The sequence below is a fragment of the Varroa jacobsoni genome, unplaced genomic scaffold, assembly GCF_002532875.2.
Source record: "Varroa jacobsoni isolate VJ856 unplaced genomic scaffold, vjacob_1.0 scaffold_1388, whole genome shotgun sequence".
Taxonomy (NCBI): domain Eukaryota; kingdom Metazoa; phylum Arthropoda; class Arachnida; order Mesostigmata; family Varroidae; genus Varroa; species Varroa jacobsoni.
The window spans coordinates 148,294-166,543 of NW_019214290.1; the positions used below are offsets into that span (position 1 = coordinate 148,294).

Consider the following 18,250-nt stretch of genomic DNA (forward strand, 5'->3'; position numbering starts at 1 on the left):
ATGATATGAAGGTAGTCTTAGTCAGTCCACGAGATTTACCTCGAATTTTAAACAACTCAATTCGATTTAATGTCCCAAAAATAATATCAATTAAATACAAATTTACTAGGTACTATCGGATGTGGCAAATTGATCGTATTGAATATCGTTAATACCGGACATCTACAGTAAGCAACTATGCACGTAGAATATGTGGTTTCCTAAAAAAATGACGCAATACATTTTTGCCAGCACAGAATTTCCTCATTGAAATGCAGCGCATCTTGAACAGACCTCGATAACGCGATCGCAAATGACAAGAAAACATTATGCAGCAACTGAACATTCGGGAAACCATAATAATACGACATGCTGATAATATAGACTGCCTTTTACGTTACTCACAATACGAGAAGGTGTCTTCTGGTCGCTTAATTGAGCTTGGTACGACAGACTGCAACTCCATAAGCAATATGAGATCACTTGTTTACTACATAATATGTATAAATATATAAAAAAAAATAAACGATCATCATTTAAATTTTCTCTTGCGACTTTTGTTTTGATTCGTGCTTTAGGTGATAAGCGCGATCATATCAAAAACTTTTATACATGTCTACAAGCTTGCTATCGAAGTGCATTTTTCAATTTTCGCAATTCGACTAATATATTGAATCTCGTGTGAATTGGAGTACTTTGAATGTTACCATAACCTGTAAGTCCGTGCTTAATTTCCATTAATGATTATGAACGTAAGTTTTCAAAGAGCCGTCTGTGAAAAACAGCAACAAAAGTGCTTTCGTAAGAACTTCAAGCGGGAATCCAGGAAATCTCTAATGGCAGCTCTAAAAATAAATTCATTCAATAGGCGAACTTCTTTGTATGACACCTTTGCTTGAATTAAAGAGACTTTTCTTAATTGTGGTCCAAATCTATTTAGATGATGTTTCGTATTGAAGCATCGACCTTTTTGGTACTACAACAACGATGATGACAGAATTTAAAACAACGATGACAATATTCAACATGGCGAAGTTCAAGTAAACCTTAACACACTTTTTGACTGCAAAACAAGTTAATTGGCAATAGCTATGTTCTTAATTTGACACAATCCTTTACTTTAACCAACGAATAGCATATTGAATATATTCGGGAGAAATTCCATTATATTGAAACTGCTCTGGTGACGGGTGTCCACCGCTTTCAGACTTGACTAATTGAGCAATAGAACCTGATCTTCGTCACGCTCATCACATCCTACGCGCGTGGGAAGTGTTTAGAAACTACCTGGAAAATTGGTCGACCTATCAATTTATGCCGATGGCGATTAAGATCTTAGCTAACCTTTGGGGCTTTCTATTATATTACCTGCATTACACCTTTATTTTATTTAGTTTTAGAGTGAAGATTATTAAAGCTTTTATTAGATTTCATTAGTGTTAATAATTTCACTAAATTCAACATACCATCCTGAATATTCCAATTGAGCACAAGTGAATCAAAGCATCGCCCAGGAAACATATTTTCGAAAAAAGGCCGTAGAAGCTCCATTTTGGGCACCTTTCTGGACAACGTTACAGATTTCAATTGATAATAAGCTCAGAAATGGTTAGTTCTTAACCACAATTGCAACAACATGTAGAGCTCCAGGAGGTCGACGAACAAGTGGCAACAGTAATTACCACACTATCGACTCGTCTTGCCTAGGGAAAGCAGAGCTGTTTTACCTTACCACTTCCCTGAAATATATTTGATTGAAGATTAAAAAAAAAAAAAAAAAAAAGAAGCATAGCATAGTTAGGTGCTGAGATAATTGGCTCACTTTTCCTTATAAAATACTTTCATGTTAAATTATGTGTCGAAACGATCGCATTAACTCACGAGGTTTTCAGTTAGCAATGTCATCCAAAGAATTTTTCAAGTTTTAGTAAAAAGTACGTATCATTCATACAAACTACTTCTATGTGGAGTTCATGTTTCGTTTACACAGGGCGCTACGAACAGACTCAGAGTAATCAGCTGCGGTGACGGCGCTTCTATTCGTTAAGCTATCTTAACTTATAAGTTGACAGAATTATGGAGGTATATATATCTCCACAATTCTGTCAACTTTAATCACGACAGTTGTTCTATTATGAACATACGTACCGAGAACACCTAAGACAGCAACTTATTTTTATATTGTGGTCTCTAAAGACCTCAAATTCGTATACGACAATGACCAAACGGCTTTTGTTGACGCTTCCGCAGGTGCAGACTTGGCTTTGTCGATAGTCTTCTTTCAACACTTAGTCATGTCACTAGAGATTTTCAGGATCACGGAAACTTACTCTAACTCCAACACTAAGCCCTCACCCAATTACCCATTTGTTCTTTCAACGAATGAATGAATCAACGGTGTGCCCCAACATCGGCGCTACTAACATTAGCAAATCACAGCGTTAACTGGGGTGCAGTCAAGCTGCCGCTGGTCCCCCCTCGACCAAAGCAGCGACAGTCCACATCACGGCTGTAAATTGACTGCCTGCCAGTGTCAAACCCGCACAAATGACTTGGCGTGTGCGTGATAACTTCAGGGATCTATGGTGATCGAAGTTCAAGTACGCGCATAGACACAACTTGTTTTGTATGGGGATCCGGCCGTCTTATAGCTCTAATGTCGACCGGCGATGCCGGACGTCAAAGCAAAACATTTAGTACTAGGCCAGGCCAGCAAGTATAGAGTATATTCAATCAAACATAGTATTGTCGGCAGTTGGATGAATGAATTGCTTGGATAGCTTACGCCGTTCAGTAACGTGAAAAATGTGTTATTTCAAATTTGCAGGTGACAGAGGTAGTTTTTTTATATCCAGCGCGTTTGGGTTTATGGTTAAAAGTTTATGGCGATAAGAATATGCTCTTAAATAAAAAAACAAGTAGTAAAGTGTGTCCTGTTTTCGTTAAATTTAAAGCATAAGTTGTGAGTAATGTTTGAAGATTCTCGTCGGTAACTGTAAAGAGGAGGATCTGTAACTGCCAATAAAGAGACGTGTGTTGAAACAGCATAAAAATGTAGAGATGCATTGTAGAATGTTGTTCTAGGTGTCGAATACAGCGATATTATTGAATCTGATCATCAAAGAATTTATTCAAATAAAATAATCTACAACGTAAATCGACAGTAATTTAATATCGGAATAATAAATTTTACAAATTCTTTGCTTCTTCTATTTATCTCACTTTTAATAGAAACATACTCAGTCGATGTATATTTTCTACCAAAAAATAATGATAATTATCACCATGTGTTATTTATTTCATTTCAAGAAAAAAGGAAGTTTCAATTTATGCTTGAATGCTTTTTTAACAACTCAATGCAGTTCTCCGATCAGCTACCTTCTTTATCACTGTTCTATTGCTCAGTGACTATGGCCCTATAAAGGGCGCACCTTTATACTTACTAACGTATGAATTCTATTTGAGTAACTTCACTAAAAAACCTAATTACGATTAGTATAGACATACCAATCGTAAGCAATTTATAAATCATATTTGCATGTTATTTTGTTCGTTGACATTTGCTTTCCTCAGACCATGTTTTGTGATGGCCTAAAGTTCACCTTTTTAGCCTATTCATGCTTAGCGGTTTTCTAAATTATAAATATAGTTTACTTATTCCTATACATATTCTTAAGCTTAATGTTACTTTTTCCAGTAATTAGAAGACAATTCATCAAAAAGCTTGAGGGCTGAAAATTGGCTGGTATCATTCTTCTGAAATTAAAATTAAACTTAAAAAGAGGCAGTCTGTAGCGCATATTCAAACTTGGCGCCAGTTCAAACACTCGCCGGCGTTCTGAATCAGCAGAGAGAAGCTTTACAGTAGACGCGCGGTCTCGTCTAACCCCCTCCCCATTGATTTCGAACAGCAGCATCAGTGACACCCTAGCCAGCGTAAGCACATATAATAGCTACTTCTCTCCACCATAGTCCTCATTCCACGTTGCTTCCTGTTGTATCTCAGTGGAGATACCAATCTTGGTGCTGCTGTGCTGTTAGCACTTTCTATTACTAATCTCAATAGCAGAAGGACATTTGATGCTAGGAATCTACGATTTATAGGAGACCAGATACAACAAACTTTTAAAACTCTAGCTTGGGCAAAAGTCGTTGGCGTTGCAGCAGTTTCGAAATTCGGGGAGCGTAGCACTGAAAGTGTATTGAGTTAAGCTTTATTTATTTTGCCGTGTGCTGGGGTTAGCAGTCTCAGTGGTGGTGTTTCGCCTATTAAGATGATAACAAACGTTTGTTCGAGATTAGTTCCGCTACAAGCTGGGGCGGCTATCCCTCATTTTGGTCGCGTTTGGCCAGTTCGCGCATGGTATAGTTCAACCGCGCACACTCTGCGCGTTCGAGAAGAAATTGACAAGCGTCGTCAACAGGTGCAACAGCATATGATAGATATTCGCATTTTTCTAGGTGTTGGTGGACACGGAAGAAGAACACATAGATGGTTGTGTTAATATGGATAATTTTAATTGGCTGAGCATTCTATTATAAGCAGCAGAAGCATTGATAACAAATTGTTCTATCCGATATGTAACATACCTTTTGTATTTTATGTCGGGTACAAAAGCAGTCACGCAGTTCTCCAGACGGGTGGTTCCCAGCACAAAACAAAGCGTGTCTACGTCCGGCTTTGAACCCAGATCATCATGTGTCTCCAAGTTAAACGATCGAACACATTAGCCGCTATGCCATCGCGGAAACATCTAATTAACAAACAAAGTTGGATTTATGAGAATTAGGCAACGTAAAAGAAAAAACGAATCTCAGAACCTATTGGATAAGCGGCCTCATTTTAATTTGTTGTCGAGGCTTTAAAACTGGCTTTAGCATATGTGAAATATGTCTTCTTTGATAAGACAAGACTCAGGTACTTATTTTGTTATTTCTACACAGGCATTACTTGGCGGAGGCGAAAAAAGAATCGAGGCTCAACATAAAAAGGTTTGCTTATAATGCCACTATCAGCTTTAGTTATCATGAGTTTTCTCGTGTTCTTTGTAGGCATGACATTTCATTTTTCTCTACGGTATCTGCCCATTGGCTATTTATAACGCAGTCTATCTAGCGATTCTTTATTGAATGTGCAGCATGATGCCATCGACGTAATTTCTTGGATGAAAGGATAGTAAAATATAACACGGTGCACAGATCTATAAATCTGTAATGTAAAAAAAAGGTGGCACTACTATAGCGAATTTCCTTATAAATCTTATGGTTGAGAGAATTCAATGAATTTGGTTTACCTATTCGTTATATCGTGTCAATGTCGAGTAGTAAACGGGGATGAGCGATGTAGTAGCGTTTTCTATATGCAGTGTAATAATTTAAATGTAGATCGTCGTTGAAGACTTAGATCAATGAAGTTAGATTGAAGATAGGATATGTGAGCAATTAAGATTGTTATTAGTTCTAAGTAGTGCAGCTTTTCGTAGACGCCGTTTCATGTCCGGATGAGTCTGTACGTTTCAAAATACAGGATAGTCTGGCTTTTACGATTTTTTTAGATTGACTTGTTAGAATATAAAGATCCTCAATTTATCATGCAATTATTTAGTCAATATAACGAATTTATTCTATGATATCTAAACAAAAGGCTGTCTGTTTCAGGGCAAACTTACAGCTCGAGAGCGTATTAGCCTTCTCGTGGATTCGGGTTCGTTTGTCGAATATGATCAGTTTATGGAACACACCTGCGCCGACTTCGGCATGGAAAAACAGAAGTTTGCGGGAGATTCTGTCGTCACAGGCCACGGAGAGATACATGGACGACGAGTATTCGTATTCTCTCAAGATTTTACCGTTTTTGGAGGATCGCTTAGTTCTGTTCACGCTAAAAAAGTATGCAATTGTATTGAATCGCTGAGTTGTAATTTAACATAGAGCAGTAGAACAGAAAAACGTTCTGATAACTACATCGTATTATTGCAGGTGTGCAAAATCATGGATCAGGCCACCTTGGTTGGAGTTCCAGTTATTGGTTTGAACGACTCTGGCGGTGCGCGAATTCAAGAAGGCGTCGAATCATTGGCAGGATATGCAGACATTTTTCTGCGGAACGTCACTTCGTCAGGCGTGGTATGTTGGACCCTTTGTAGAAATTTAGGAGCTGCACTCTTACGGAAGTCAGCCTTATATTTTTCTGCTAGCTGGAAACGTAGGTCAGCAATAAGCAGATGGATTCATTCGAACTGTGCCACTATGCTTTCTTTTATTGATTCGTACGCAGGTACCGCAGATTTCGGTGATTATGGGGCCATGTGCTGGCGGAGCTGTCTATTCACCAGCTATGACTGATCTTGTATTCATGGTGCAAGATACTTCATACCTCTTTATCACGGGCCCGGATGTCGTGAAGGTGACTGAAAGTTTTGTCTAGCTCATACAGTTGTGACCTGATCATAAATTATTAAATAACAAATTAGCTAATTCTCAGGTAGCTATCAGACGCTAACAGGTTCATGCGAATTTTTCTTTATTCAGTGTGGTAATATCCATGTGTATCAGGGATGAAACCGGTAATTTTAACGAACATAGAGTGGAGTAGGCATTTTTTAAATAATTTATAAATATGACATGTGCCACTAACCAGAAGTATCGAGGTTTTGCTCCTATCTTTACGTGCTTAATTTTAATACATGAAGGCGGTTACGAATGAGGACGTTACTCAAGAACAACTGGGCGGATCAAAAACTCACACGCAAACATCAGGCGTCGCGCATGGTGCTTTTGAGAACGACGTAGACGCACTTACCCAACTTCGGCGTCTCTATGATTTCCTTCCATTAAACAATAAAGAGGGTCCTCCTCGTCGCATTTGTCACGATCCCTGGGATCGACCGGTAAAATTCGCCTTTTCTTTATTAGTGTCACTCGAACGATATTTTACAATGCAAGACCAATGTTTGAATAGTAATGAGTTAACCTATAGTCATAAGGTAGAGAACGCCTAATATATCACATTCGGCTGTATCGTCGATATATATATTTGGAGTATAGTCCTAATGCCGATTTGAAACCGTTTTATTTACAGACTTAACTATATTCGTATGACTTAGGTGTACTCTCTAGATACTGTTGTGCCGCTGGAATCAACTCAAGCTTACAATATGATCGATGTGGTACTTGATCTAGTGGATGATCGTGATTTCTTCGAAATCATGCCCAATTATGCCAGGAATATCGTGTGTGGTTTCGCAAGGTTGAATGGGGAGACCGTTGGTGTCGTGGGTAACAACCCCAAATACGCTGCAGGATGTCTCGATATCAATTCATCGGTCAAGGTTCCTCCACTACATACCTTTTTATCATTGGGCTAACTAATCGCAACTCGTCATTCGAGAACATGTTTTGCTAGAAATGAATTATCTGTCATGGTATTATTATTATATTACTGTAGAACTATAACGTCTAGCCTTCGCAACAGTCTGAGTGTTTTCTCTGTTTGATTAATCCTCCTCGGTGTGCCAAAAAGGGTGCTCGCTTCGTACGTTTCTGTGACGCATTCAACATTCCAATTGTCACTTTGGTCGACGTCCCAGGTTTCCTGCCCGGGACGAGTCAGGTAAGAGTAGTGAGCCAGGCTTATCGCATTGTGCTCCGGAAAAGGAGCTTTTCTGTCATCAACGTCATTGAATTCTTAAAATATCATGCGATGTGTTCATATAATGAAGTGTAATACAAACATCTCGTTTGTTGAAGACTTTGGTATTCTTCTATGTTTGAAGTACAACAGAGCTTAATAAGTAAACTACTGTGTTATAATATTACAAATTGATAGAAGAGGTGTAATCATCGGTCGCAATTTATCGCTACAGGAGTACAATGGCATTATTCGACATGGAGCGAAGCTACTATATGCTTATGCAGAAGCAACGGTGCCGAAAGTAACTGTTATCACCCGAAAGGTTTGTGTGAATATCTTGCTATATCATTTAGGTTATCACAAGAGCATCTATAAATGTAAACTTTCGTCTGTATTTTGTGCCTGTGAAGACTACGTCAGTTCACTTAGTAGCAAGCAGTAGCGTTCATCGATATTTAGTACAGTTATAGCTGTTATCTTTTAAGTCCATCGGTACAGATTTGTAGTTCAATACAAGATTTGTTTGCTGACCAGCACATTTGACGTGACTTTAAATAAACGTGAATTTAATACGGAAGAGTCCTATTATGTTAATTTATAAAAATTATTGCAGGCATACGGTGGCGCTTATGACGTGATGTCGTCTAAACATCTTCGGGGAGACATAAACTACGCGTGGCCTACGGCTGAAGTTGCTGTCATGGGCGCTAAAGGAGCTGTGTCTATTCTTTATCGCGGCTCAAAGGACGTTGCTAAACAGGAACAGGAGTATATCAATAAATTCACCAACCCGTTTTCCGCTGCTATCCGCGGCTTCGTCGATGATATCATCGAACCCAACACGACCCGGATGAGGATCTGCAGGGATTTAGCTATGCTTCGCGATAAAAAGGTCAACAACCCGCCGAAAAAACACGGCAATATCCCCTTGTAATTGTGCCGAAGAGAACATTGTGAAACATAAACTGCGTAGAAATTTGCCTATTTCATATTTATAAAACTGTTATTCAACCAAAGACGGAAACGTTATTATTGGTTAACTGTACGTCGTATCTAAAACCTTATTTTAAACAAAGTCGTCATAATTGTATTCTTGCTATGGTTCTGTGATAAGGCGAATGTCTATTTGGCCTGAGTTGTGCAGCTTGCTAAACAACGCATATTTGCCATGAGAAAGTAGTACATGTAGGTGGGTCTTCGAAGAATAGGGTCTTTTGAATTCCCTGTTGTATTGTTACTTGTCACATGAACGGAGTCGCATGAAAGAACAATCAAGAGGTGGTTACAGATATTGTACAATCACTACGTATAATTCTAGATATGCTCAATAGGCTTGTTTTTGTATATTACTCTAAAACGTTAACTGCTTACTGTAAATTACAGCAGTAGATAAATGACGCTACTTTTACTCTTTTAGACACACTTTTATCTAAAGTGTGTCTAAAGCAACTTAGTTTGTTGGACGAATTTTCAACATGCGCAACTCGTAAAACGAAGATTTTTCAAACGAATATTTTGCTGCATTTTTCATAGGTAGAGTGCAAATTGCTTTCACGTAAAATGCAAACGTTTTTATAGAGAATAAATTCACACTGCATTTAACTTACTAGTTTTATTTATTTATTTTTAATTATACAGGATATTTTCTAAAATATGGCGAATGAAACATTATGCTATCATGGTCAGGTAAGTAAATTGCACAGATTCCGCACTCAGCGTTCAGTGCAATCTTAATTAACATTAACATTCGTTCTTACCTTCTATTTGTCTTTGTGTAGGGTTAACAAACTCAATGACAAAGTGACTTTTGAATAGTTTTTTTTCGGATAGTGATTCTTTTCCGCAATGAATTGCTTTCTTTCTTGACAGATTATGGGAATCCTATGCGGAACGGCCATACTTCTCTGGATCGAATAAATATATACTGGATAATTTTTATACTCATTTTTTTTATTAACGTGTACAATACTTGCAACATCACCGAGTATGTTCTATCTAAACATTCGGCAAAAAACGTTTGGTCAGAGTTTTATTCTCATGACTATGTTATAGTCATCCGTAATTGATTTTAATTATCCGTTCACATACCTAATAACAGATATAATATATCAAATGATTCAATCAAAATAATTAAATATACTAAATCGAAATTGCTTGATCCATGTTAGCGTTCGATACCCGAAATGAAGAAACGTTAACATATTTGACACGATAACTTCCCGAAAGGTGGTCCCGTCCACATTAATATTTTTTGACTGACAGAAATCAATATAACCTCAACTAATGTAGTTTCACTATACATTATATATATATATATATATATATTTCAGCTTATAATATATAAAGTGAAATTATATCTGGGGAACAGTTTCATAGTTCTTAGCACTAGTAATTATACTTGTTTTGACTACTAACTAAAACTTTCGTACACAACACAAAGTTAGCTCAGAATTATATATTGCCGACCGGCGTACGCTAAACAGACGAACTTCTAAAAAGCCGTACTGCTAATTTTGTCTTTTATTATGCAGAGCTGCCACAAATTTGACTGCTACACATTGAGATAATTGCTCGTTATTGTTAATCGAAAAATAGCTAAATCACCTTCTACAATTTGTTCTAACAGGAAATGCTACTGAATTGTTAATTGTATCCAGTTGGTGTTTTTAAAGGCGTCTCCTTATAAATGTCAACCTGTGACAGAAAAACTCGTATGATGGATACAGTGAGGACAGGAGACAAACCTTATTTTTTTTTTCTCTCACATCCATTGTCCTTATTTTTAGTGTCAGCGCAGCATTGTTATTCACTAAGATGCCCCAAATTTCTTTCACGATCTCCGCTGTTCAACTTTGGCAGGCTGCGTACAGCGGCAATTTTTTTTATTGGGCCCCGTTTCGGATCCAGGACTCGTTGATTGGGTAAAATGTTTCCTCTGAAGTATAAAAGTAGTTATTGAAATAATGAAATAGTTCCTATTACATACAAAAAAGAGGAGACAAAAAGGAGAAATGCCTCCGTTCAAATGTTTTACGACTTTTCTAACTCAAAACCTATTTCTATGCCTGCTCGACTTCGGTCAGCAACTATAGGAAGCGCATATATAAATAAGAACAACCGCGTAAGGCCTTTGATTTAAGCAGTACATACAGCAAAAATGTACGCACTTTCGTTTGCTGAACATAGTGTAGTCGTTACTGATCATCTTTACTTTCGAGCGCAATGTATCCAAATTGGCCATCGCATCCTACAACAGATCAAAATAATATGATTTTAGTTAGAAAAAATCTGTAATTCGGACCGAGCTGCGGAATACAAGGATAGGCATGATACTATGTAGTCGTTCTAAGAAAAAACGATTCCAGATATACTGGTTGAAAGTCACTTTCATAGTTAAAACTTTGCAAAGTAATAGCTTTCGTCCGAGTTGTAAAAAGGATGCTTCACATCAAAATTTTATTATATACGTGTGTTAAAAGTTAATATAATAGCACGCAATTAATTTAACGATATGATCGGCGACTAATGTGGATATTGACACCTACGTGTATTTCTGTGTGATACGTTTTTCGCGCTTCATCAAATTTATGGAAAGCTTTAGATTCTTGATCGAGTCGCCACTCGTGATCTTTGATGTCACTGCATAGGTTATCCCGTTCTTTTTCCAGCTGACGAAGACATCGTAGAAGCTGTGCCTACAATGCCATAAACAGAATTACATTACTACTACCGTAACATAAACGGTAATGAATTTGAAAGGGTACCCGTAAAAAGAAGTGATCACTATCTATTGTTAAGCTTACACCGTTAAAGGGTGTTCTTCACGGTGTTAGGTAAGATCGATCGCTACCTTCGTACGCGCTTTATACTGATTCTAAGCGCATTGTGCAACAAATGTTTTAAGAAACTTGTTGATTCGGAAATGAAAATTACATTGTATAGGTTGGGGTCATAAAGTTTACGGTAGACACTTACCTCAGAAAGTGTATCTAGCTCTAGGCCCTGGAGACCGGCCAAACCAGGTCGGTCAATTTCACCGGCTACCTGTTCCCTTAACCAGCCTTTCTGCTGGTCAAGTTGACGATTCAGCTCAACCTAATTATAGAAGATATTCGTAACTTAATACTCATTTGCCTGCCTGCCTGTATTTATAGCCGGAGCCTATTAGAAGATCGGCAAAATGGGCCAAAAAAATAGAATGCTGACAAATTTAGCAAAACGAACATATCCATAAGACTGTGAACATTAGGCGTCAAATTACATATAAAATCAATTGTACTTATAATCAATCCAAGGATATAAATCATTTCCTAAGATGTTTATTTCCAATGCCGTTAACTTTTGTTAGATATATATAGCATTTCATTTTATGGTAAGAGCATAATACGAAGAGTACGATCTGGGAAACATGTTTTCGTTATTTAATTGGATCGTAGAAAACAGGCCGTCTTTGCTGTACATCACTGTCTGCTCCGATTTCTAATAATGCAACTACGGCTGTTATTTAATAATTTGTTCAACGGTTATACGTTGTATAACAGGTAAGCGTATCCTCTTATTTGGTTATTACAAAATAGAACCTCAATAAAAAAATTCTAGCTCTTAATTAGCACGAGCTTACTTTGTCTTCCGATATACGCATTCTCAGCGAAATTATAGTGATAAATCGAATGCAATCAGTGTGCATAGGCGAGTGCCGGCGGCTTCAGCAGGCCCTGTTGCCATTCACTTAACCTGAGTGCTTCAAAGCATATTAATATTCATAAGGGTTGATAAACAACGCTAAGTAACTGCAGCTAGGGGAAGTCGCAGTGATGGATACGAATTGTTATACACGAAAATGTTCATATATAGTATAGAATGCACAAAAATAATATATATGCTTATATGTAAACTTCTTGATATGCAGAAGAATAATTTTAGAAATAGTAACGTCCCTATGCTAATAGAATATACTTCTTCGTACTGGCTAAAGCAAAACAACTGCCCCTAACCTGTGTCATGTATCGAAGCTTCCATTCGTTAGCATCACTGGATGTATCATACGAACTGCGCGCTTCTAACTGTGATACTGAATGCTCTAGATCACGAATCGACTGTTCCAATATGTGCCTAAAGGATTTCGAGTTGGAAGTTATAATCAAAGATGAGATACTTTATTGAGCTTTTACTAGAGCCAAACTAACTAAAACACCTGGCACATTGTCCTAACCCAAAAGAAAAACAGGCTCTTTATTAGTCAAAGTTAAAATTTGTCACCGACCAACCTCATACGAATTAGAGAAAATATCATCCATAATTTAGTTTTAAGTAAGTCGATAAATTTCTACGCGAGTGATCTTCGCGTACAGCTGCAAAATCGCAGATCAATCAGAAAATGTGGCTTAAACATCCTCACAACAAGAGCTTAATAGACTTTGCTTTTGTAAAATTTGACCCTTGATGACATCTGCGGCTCCAGTTTGATGAAGGTCTTACTCATAATCAGTTAGCAAAACAATTCTAGCTAGTTTAGGGTAGTCTCGTTTGAGGTAATGATCTCAATAGAAGTAAATCAAAATGAAAGCTTCTTGGCTAAAAAGAGGGGTAAATGTGATTATTCACGACAGGACAAAAATTGTAAAATGTACAGTTGTTGTACGATTAGGGTACAACTTAACATTTAGTGAGCCTGTAACGGAAATTGTTAACTACGAGATGTAGCAATGCAAATTAAAAGATCTATCTGTTCCATTCGCTGATAATAGAGGGTTACACTTACTTGAAACGTTGTTCGCGGTCAATCTCCTCGAGAAGACTTTGATGCGAATTCATCATGAGGAACATCGAGGCAACTACGTATAATCACAAGCAACAATAAAGTCACACGCGGACAATACGGTAAATTGGAGCAACGCAATTAATTATCCGTAACGAAATTTCATTAGAATCATTGTTAATCGCAGGAAAAATTCTATAAAAATATATCTATAAATTCACAGACACAGAGAGACATGTACTACAGTGGGACACAGATAGAGTAGATCACTTAATTTTGCAAAAATATACTCTTGTACGCATGTATATACAGGTGTACTTATCGTCTAGCGGACATACTTTGAATTTGACAATTGTAGTCACACAACTGGTACAGAATTGGCTTTTGAGCTGCTGTTATCGAGGCGCAGAATGTCAAAACTAGAATTCAATGCCCCTTTGGGTAGTGTACGATGGCTCTCAGCGAAACACGTTCACTTAGCTTTGACTAGTCTGCAACGCAATGCACTAAGACACCAGTCCGCCTCGAGGTCCTTGAGGCAGGCAGCTTCTCGTCTGTTGACCTGCATCCAGGCTCCAGTCGAAAAGTTATAGAAAATTTGATCAACTATTATATACCTACGTCTACTTCGAAATGCCCCAGAGTGCAAAAGAACACATACTCTATCTGAATCAGATGTGTCGGCATGTCAAGCTGGACACAGACGAAAGGAAACTTGTTTGTGTTGGATTTCCATCGCTGATTTTCAGAACTTATCGATATGATATAAGCTTGCAATTCGAAGGCTAACAGGAGGCTCCGTGCGGCCAGAGGGTATAGATATTCTCTGTCGGTGACAAGTGAGTGGCCGCGGGTGAGGTCGCGTTGCCACAACAACCCGGCTATACTACAAAGTCTGCTGAAGTCAGACATATTTTATGTAATTGTCAGACAGCAGAGCCTGTATAAGGCAACCCTGCCTTTAACTCCAGCAGCGGCAGGTGCCGGAGACGGAAGTTTTCAAGGTAGTTCAGTGAATGGCACACGGAAATAGTATTCATTAACATAATACTAACCACATAACTACGCGAATACAACCGTGATCGGATGGTGTTTGGTGGTGGATCGTTGGTGTTGTCACAGCAGACGTTGTGAATACAATCGTATACTTATCTTACATTCGTTTAGAAGCTAGTAGGTGACGAACCTAGGTCGTCTATATCTTCGGTCTGTCTTTTTTATCAAGTGAGATAAGTCGTGCATTTTGAGTTTAGGGAAACATACGATTTGAGTATCCCTCCTCGTACGTAATGAAGTACTGCTCATTGAACAAAGGAAACATATATTCAACTTCAATGCTTTCTTCTTTCACATGTTTCGTAAACATAAAGCATTCAGTTAAGTGGTAACAAGTGATTTGTGTCGACATTTAACCATTAAATCTATTTTTTTATTATTTCTAAAAAAATTAACCATAAATCAAGTACAATAACTATCTCACTGCTTTGTAAATTCGTGATAAGGAAATCTAAATGCAGACGCTAGTAGAGTCTATGCTCTCCTGAACATTACTGGCACGCATGGTCCGTACCGTTAAGTAAAGTAAAGGTCGATACCATATAATTTTTAATATTTATGATACGCTAGTGCATCTGGTTAAAATATCGTTTAGTAAAACATATATAGATAGTCTAATAAAGCTATGTTCGGTACACTTACATGTACCATATAAGGCATAGATAATATAAAAAAAAGCGTTTTTAAGAAAATAGTGGCCAACGCAAGTTGACATTGTCGTTGATTTAGCTCAATCGTAATACGTGCGCAAACGATCGAAACAAGTTCCTATTTCGAAGTTTTTATCTGTACAGTTAGAACGCCCCATGTATACTAAAATATTCGAAGTATTCCATAAAAATTACAGTTCTAGAGCAAACAATTTAACTACAATATATATACATTGATTTGCGAAATACAGATAGGCTTAGATGGATTTAGAAAGAGGAAAATCGCATGCTGCAATCAGGGCGAAAAATTTTTAAAAAAATCCAGTTATACGATCGCGTCATAAAGAAGACAGACAATAGCGACAATTTTAATCATGAACCAGCCAGCTGAGTTAAACAGCTGTAGTTAAATGAGGTTCTTGCTACTAATAGATATCAGTCTTTGGACAATCGATGTCCTTGAATGACCTTCATCCGTTCTACACCTACTAGAGGTACAAGTACGAATAATTTCACAGTGGTCGGTTTAGCAATACGAGTCGCTTCATTAGGTAACGGGGTCGTCACGGATACGCCTTGAGCATGCTGATTATAATTCATAAGAGTATAACAAGGTCGCGTTTTTATGTATGGATACACCAGGAAAATCAGGCAGAAAACATTGGTCGGTTAGAAGGCTAAGGCATATTTTTGGGGTTAAGATGCGTATGCCCTATTCAGAGAAAGAATGAATAAACATTAAGAAGGAAATATAATCCTATATTTTTGGTTCGTGCTTTTGTTAAATTAGCTTCGACTATGCCTTTTATGTCTAATATGCTCTGATATTTTTTGGTTTAATTTTTTATTGAAAGTAGACCAAAAATAATTGTGCTACTCTGTTTGATTGCATTTAGCTTCACCATTTATTCAAGCACTCCTGAAAGTAGTTGCTTACCCATTATCTCGTCCCTTTGGTATATGTCTTTGCTCGAAGGTAATAAGTAAAGGTAATTCTTGTTCTTAAAACACCCAGGTGCAGTTTTTATGAACCAAAATTAAGATGTAAACGTCACTCAACAAAATACAGCTTTTACAAAAAAAATACGGGCGTATTACATGTAACTTCAAGTTAGACCTTCTGGCGCCAAAAATTAGCCGTCCCCATTTCTGACTGCGAAGAAGAAGAACCTCCCAAAGACTATACTTTCCACTAATAATTGAAAGGGCTCAACCCGGGAACCCCTACACCAAATCAGATTGGCGAGATCAGTATCGTTTGTGTAGAAGACCAACATTCGTCTTATGCACCTTTGTGTCACTAAAAGTGTAATTAGGCATCACGAATGTACCTAGATAGATAATGTTTTGCATATGGAAAACCTATTAGCACAGTCTACTCGCTGGTGGTCTAAATTTAACCAGGATTAGGGAGGAATCAGTTAATCGAAGACGTACTATATTCAACAGTCCATAAATTACTCTGGATCGCAAGTGTCTTGGCAAATGGGCTGTTGCAAAAAAACACCAGGAAATAAGTGCAAAATGAAGTTGGAAAGCATAGTTATAAGGAATCATGTGTGAGTCCTCATAATTGCTTAGATTTTTTTTCTAACTTATTTACTTTATCTAGATAATGAATCGCTTATTTCTATGGCCTTCGTCGCTACCTAACGAACTGCCGTCGCCTCCGCTGTATCCACGCCCTTCATTATGGCGTCAAATTGGATTGATACAAAGAGAATGGCTTCGTTCGTCGCTAATGAGAGATGTAGTCAATTGTATGTAATAGATTCATGAAATTTGGTACTTAGGTGCCTACACTATCAATATAACATCACCGATTGTTATGTGCGAGTGTTGTGAAAGCTGACAAGTGTCCCAATAGTGACGCTATCCAGTTGACATTGTTAACTTGATTTTGATAGAACGACTGGCTTGTCCGCCAATAAAAACGTACCCTGTCTTGCATTATTGTATATACTGAATCGCGAGTCGACCACATCTGGGTTAGGACGGCTTTGCGTACCGACCACAGCGCTCGTATTTAATATATAACCATGTTGGTCACATCTTGAAATTTTCGATGAAAATATAAGTGTTTCATTTACTGTTAAAATGATGTTGTATTTACCGGCACCAGGGAAGTCTGTACATTGCGGTTCATTAAGTGTCGGGTATGAAATGTTTACCGCGAATCAGAACGTATTGATTAAGGGGTCCTAATAGAAATTGAAACTTTACAGCAATATACACTTCGTTCCGGGCTCAGGGTTACAGAGTTACATCGCTTGACGTCCGCGATCGTTTAATGCGGTTAAAATACCCATGACAATATACCGTCTATTTTTTTGTTTGTAAGTCAAAATGAATTGTAGTGTTTCTAGTCCATACGGCGTCATCGTCTGACCATGCGTTAATTCAAAGGCAGGACGCCGATAGGGGCTAGCAATGATGTTGTGTATTATAAGGGAGCTAGCTGGATAATCGTATTTCAATTACTGAAGCACGTTCTGCTAACTCTGTGAGCAGTAGGGCCATTTAAAGTGTACTCGCCACCTCGAGAGGTGTGGATTCGTGTGAAGCGAATAGCAGTTAAAAAAACGCACGCAAAAGATTCAGCTTTACGTCTTCATAGTCGCCGAGACGTTTATAAATTATGCAGAAAATCGCGACCAGCCATCAGCGCTAACAGGAAGGATCCTCTTATTAAATTAGAAAACAAATATTGGTGAACCGAACTTCATAAAAATATAACTATGCTTTTCATCAATAATTAATTTTCTATGATTCTTAAGAACGTTACACGAATTTTTTTGTCTTGTTCAGCCGGAGATTTTACTTACTTGACAAACGTGTTCTATGACGGTAAGTCAAAATCTGGTTAAGATTATCCGAATGGTTACTGAGCTAAATAGAAAGAAAAGGTTATACCTAACTTCAGGCTTTACATTGGTCAAGAATAAGTAATCAGTAGGAATTCTCGGCAAATTAGCTATGCTGCCTTATAAATTACATATCGTCATAGATAGTATAATATTGATTTTCTCACATTCCCTAAAAACCTACTACGAAACGGAAGAAAAAGTTAGGACAAGTAACTGTAATAGAACCGAGCTGTATAATACCTCGAGTATGCGTAGATTGTTCAATATCTAACTGTTGGGCTAATAAAGTTAAAAAAAGTACACAATG

General features: G+C 37.7%; 3 protein-coding genes across 4 annotated transcripts in view; 1 reads left to right on the plus strand and 2 right to left on the minus strand.

Moving 5' to 3' along the window:
* The window catches only part of LOC111269475 (mannose-P-dolichol utilization defect 1 protein), a 7,641-nt gene extending 4,956 nt beyond the window's left edge, over nucleotides 1-2,685 (minus strand). The window contains exons 1-2 of the mRNA XM_022849096.2: nucleotides 2,128-2,685; nucleotides 1,446-1,718 (exon numbers count right to left, since the gene is read on the minus strand). Of these exons, the coding sequence (XP_022704831.1) occupies nucleotides 1,446-1,530 (85 nt within the window). The 5' untranslated portion in view covers nucleotides 1,531-1,718; nucleotides 2,128-2,685. The remainder of the gene's footprint in view (nucleotides 1-1,445; nucleotides 1,719-2,127) is intronic.
* A 1,264-nt stretch (nucleotides 2,686-3,949) lies between these two features.
* On the plus strand, nucleotides 3,950-9,214 carry LOC111269491 (propionyl-CoA carboxylase beta chain, mitochondrial). Its single transcript, XM_022849120.2, has 10 exons — nucleotides 3,950-4,403; nucleotides 4,924-4,971; nucleotides 5,638-5,868; nucleotides 5,959-6,105; nucleotides 6,257-6,385; nucleotides 6,672-6,869; nucleotides 7,086-7,310; nucleotides 7,502-7,591; nucleotides 7,845-7,934; nucleotides 8,226-9,214. The coding sequence occupies exons 1-10, from the start codon at nucleotides 4,254-4,256 to the stop codon at nucleotides 8,544-8,546; spliced, it is 1,629 nt and encodes a 542-aa protein (XP_022704855.1). The 5' UTR covers nucleotides 3,950-4,253; the 3' UTR covers nucleotides 8,547-9,214.
* A 103-nt stretch (nucleotides 9,215-9,317) lies between these two features.
* LOC111269492 (coiled-coil domain-containing protein 169) lies at nucleotides 9,318-14,208 on the minus strand. Of its 2 annotated transcripts, none has more exons than XM_022849122.2 (7): nucleotides 14,032-14,208; nucleotides 13,374-13,446; nucleotides 12,607-12,724; nucleotides 11,588-11,707; nucleotides 11,158-11,307; nucleotides 10,780-10,859; nucleotides 9,318-10,547 (listed from the first exon to the last, which is right to left on the minus strand). In XM_022849122.2, the coding sequence occupies exons 2-7, from the start codon at nucleotides 13,436-13,438 to the stop codon at nucleotides 10,415-10,417; spliced, it is 666 nt and encodes a 221-aa protein (XP_022704857.1). In that variant the 5' UTR covers nucleotides 13,439-13,446; nucleotides 14,032-14,208; the 3' UTR covers nucleotides 9,318-10,414. The 2 variants fall into 2 exon arrangements, with proteins under 2 accessions (XP_022704857.1, XP_022704858.1); XM_022849123.2 differs by having other exon boundaries at nucleotides 13,709-14,208.
* Between the last annotated feature and the right edge of the window lie 4,042 nt (nucleotides 14,209-18,250).

Excerpts from the sequence above, each read along its gene's own strand:
- LOC111269491 (XM_022849120.2), top strand. The coding sequence starts at position 4,254 with ATGATAACAAACGTTTGTTCGAGATTAGTTCCGCTACAAGCTGGGGCG. Across the intron at positions 4,972-5,637 it reads TCGAGGCTCAACATAAAAAG|GGCAAACTTACAGCTCGAGA; the intron begins GTTTGCTTATAA and ends TGTCTGTTTCAG. Across the intron at positions 7,935-8,225 it reads TAACTGTTATCACCCGAAAG|GCATACGGTGGCGCTTATGA; the intron begins GTTTGTGTGAAT and ends AAATTATTGCAG.
- LOC111269492 (XM_022849122.2), bottom strand. The coding sequence starts at position 13,438 with ATGTTCCTCATGATGAATTCGCATCAAAGTCTTCTCGAGGAGATTGAC. Across the intron at positions 12,725-13,373 it reads GACCGCGAACAACGTTTCAA|GCACATATTGGAACAGTCGA; the intron begins GTAAGTGTAACC and ends GAAATCCTTTAG. Across the intron at positions 11,308-11,587 it reads AGCTAGATACACTTTCTGAG|GCACAGCTTCTACGATGTCT; the intron begins GTAAGTGTCTAC and ends ATGGCATTGTAG.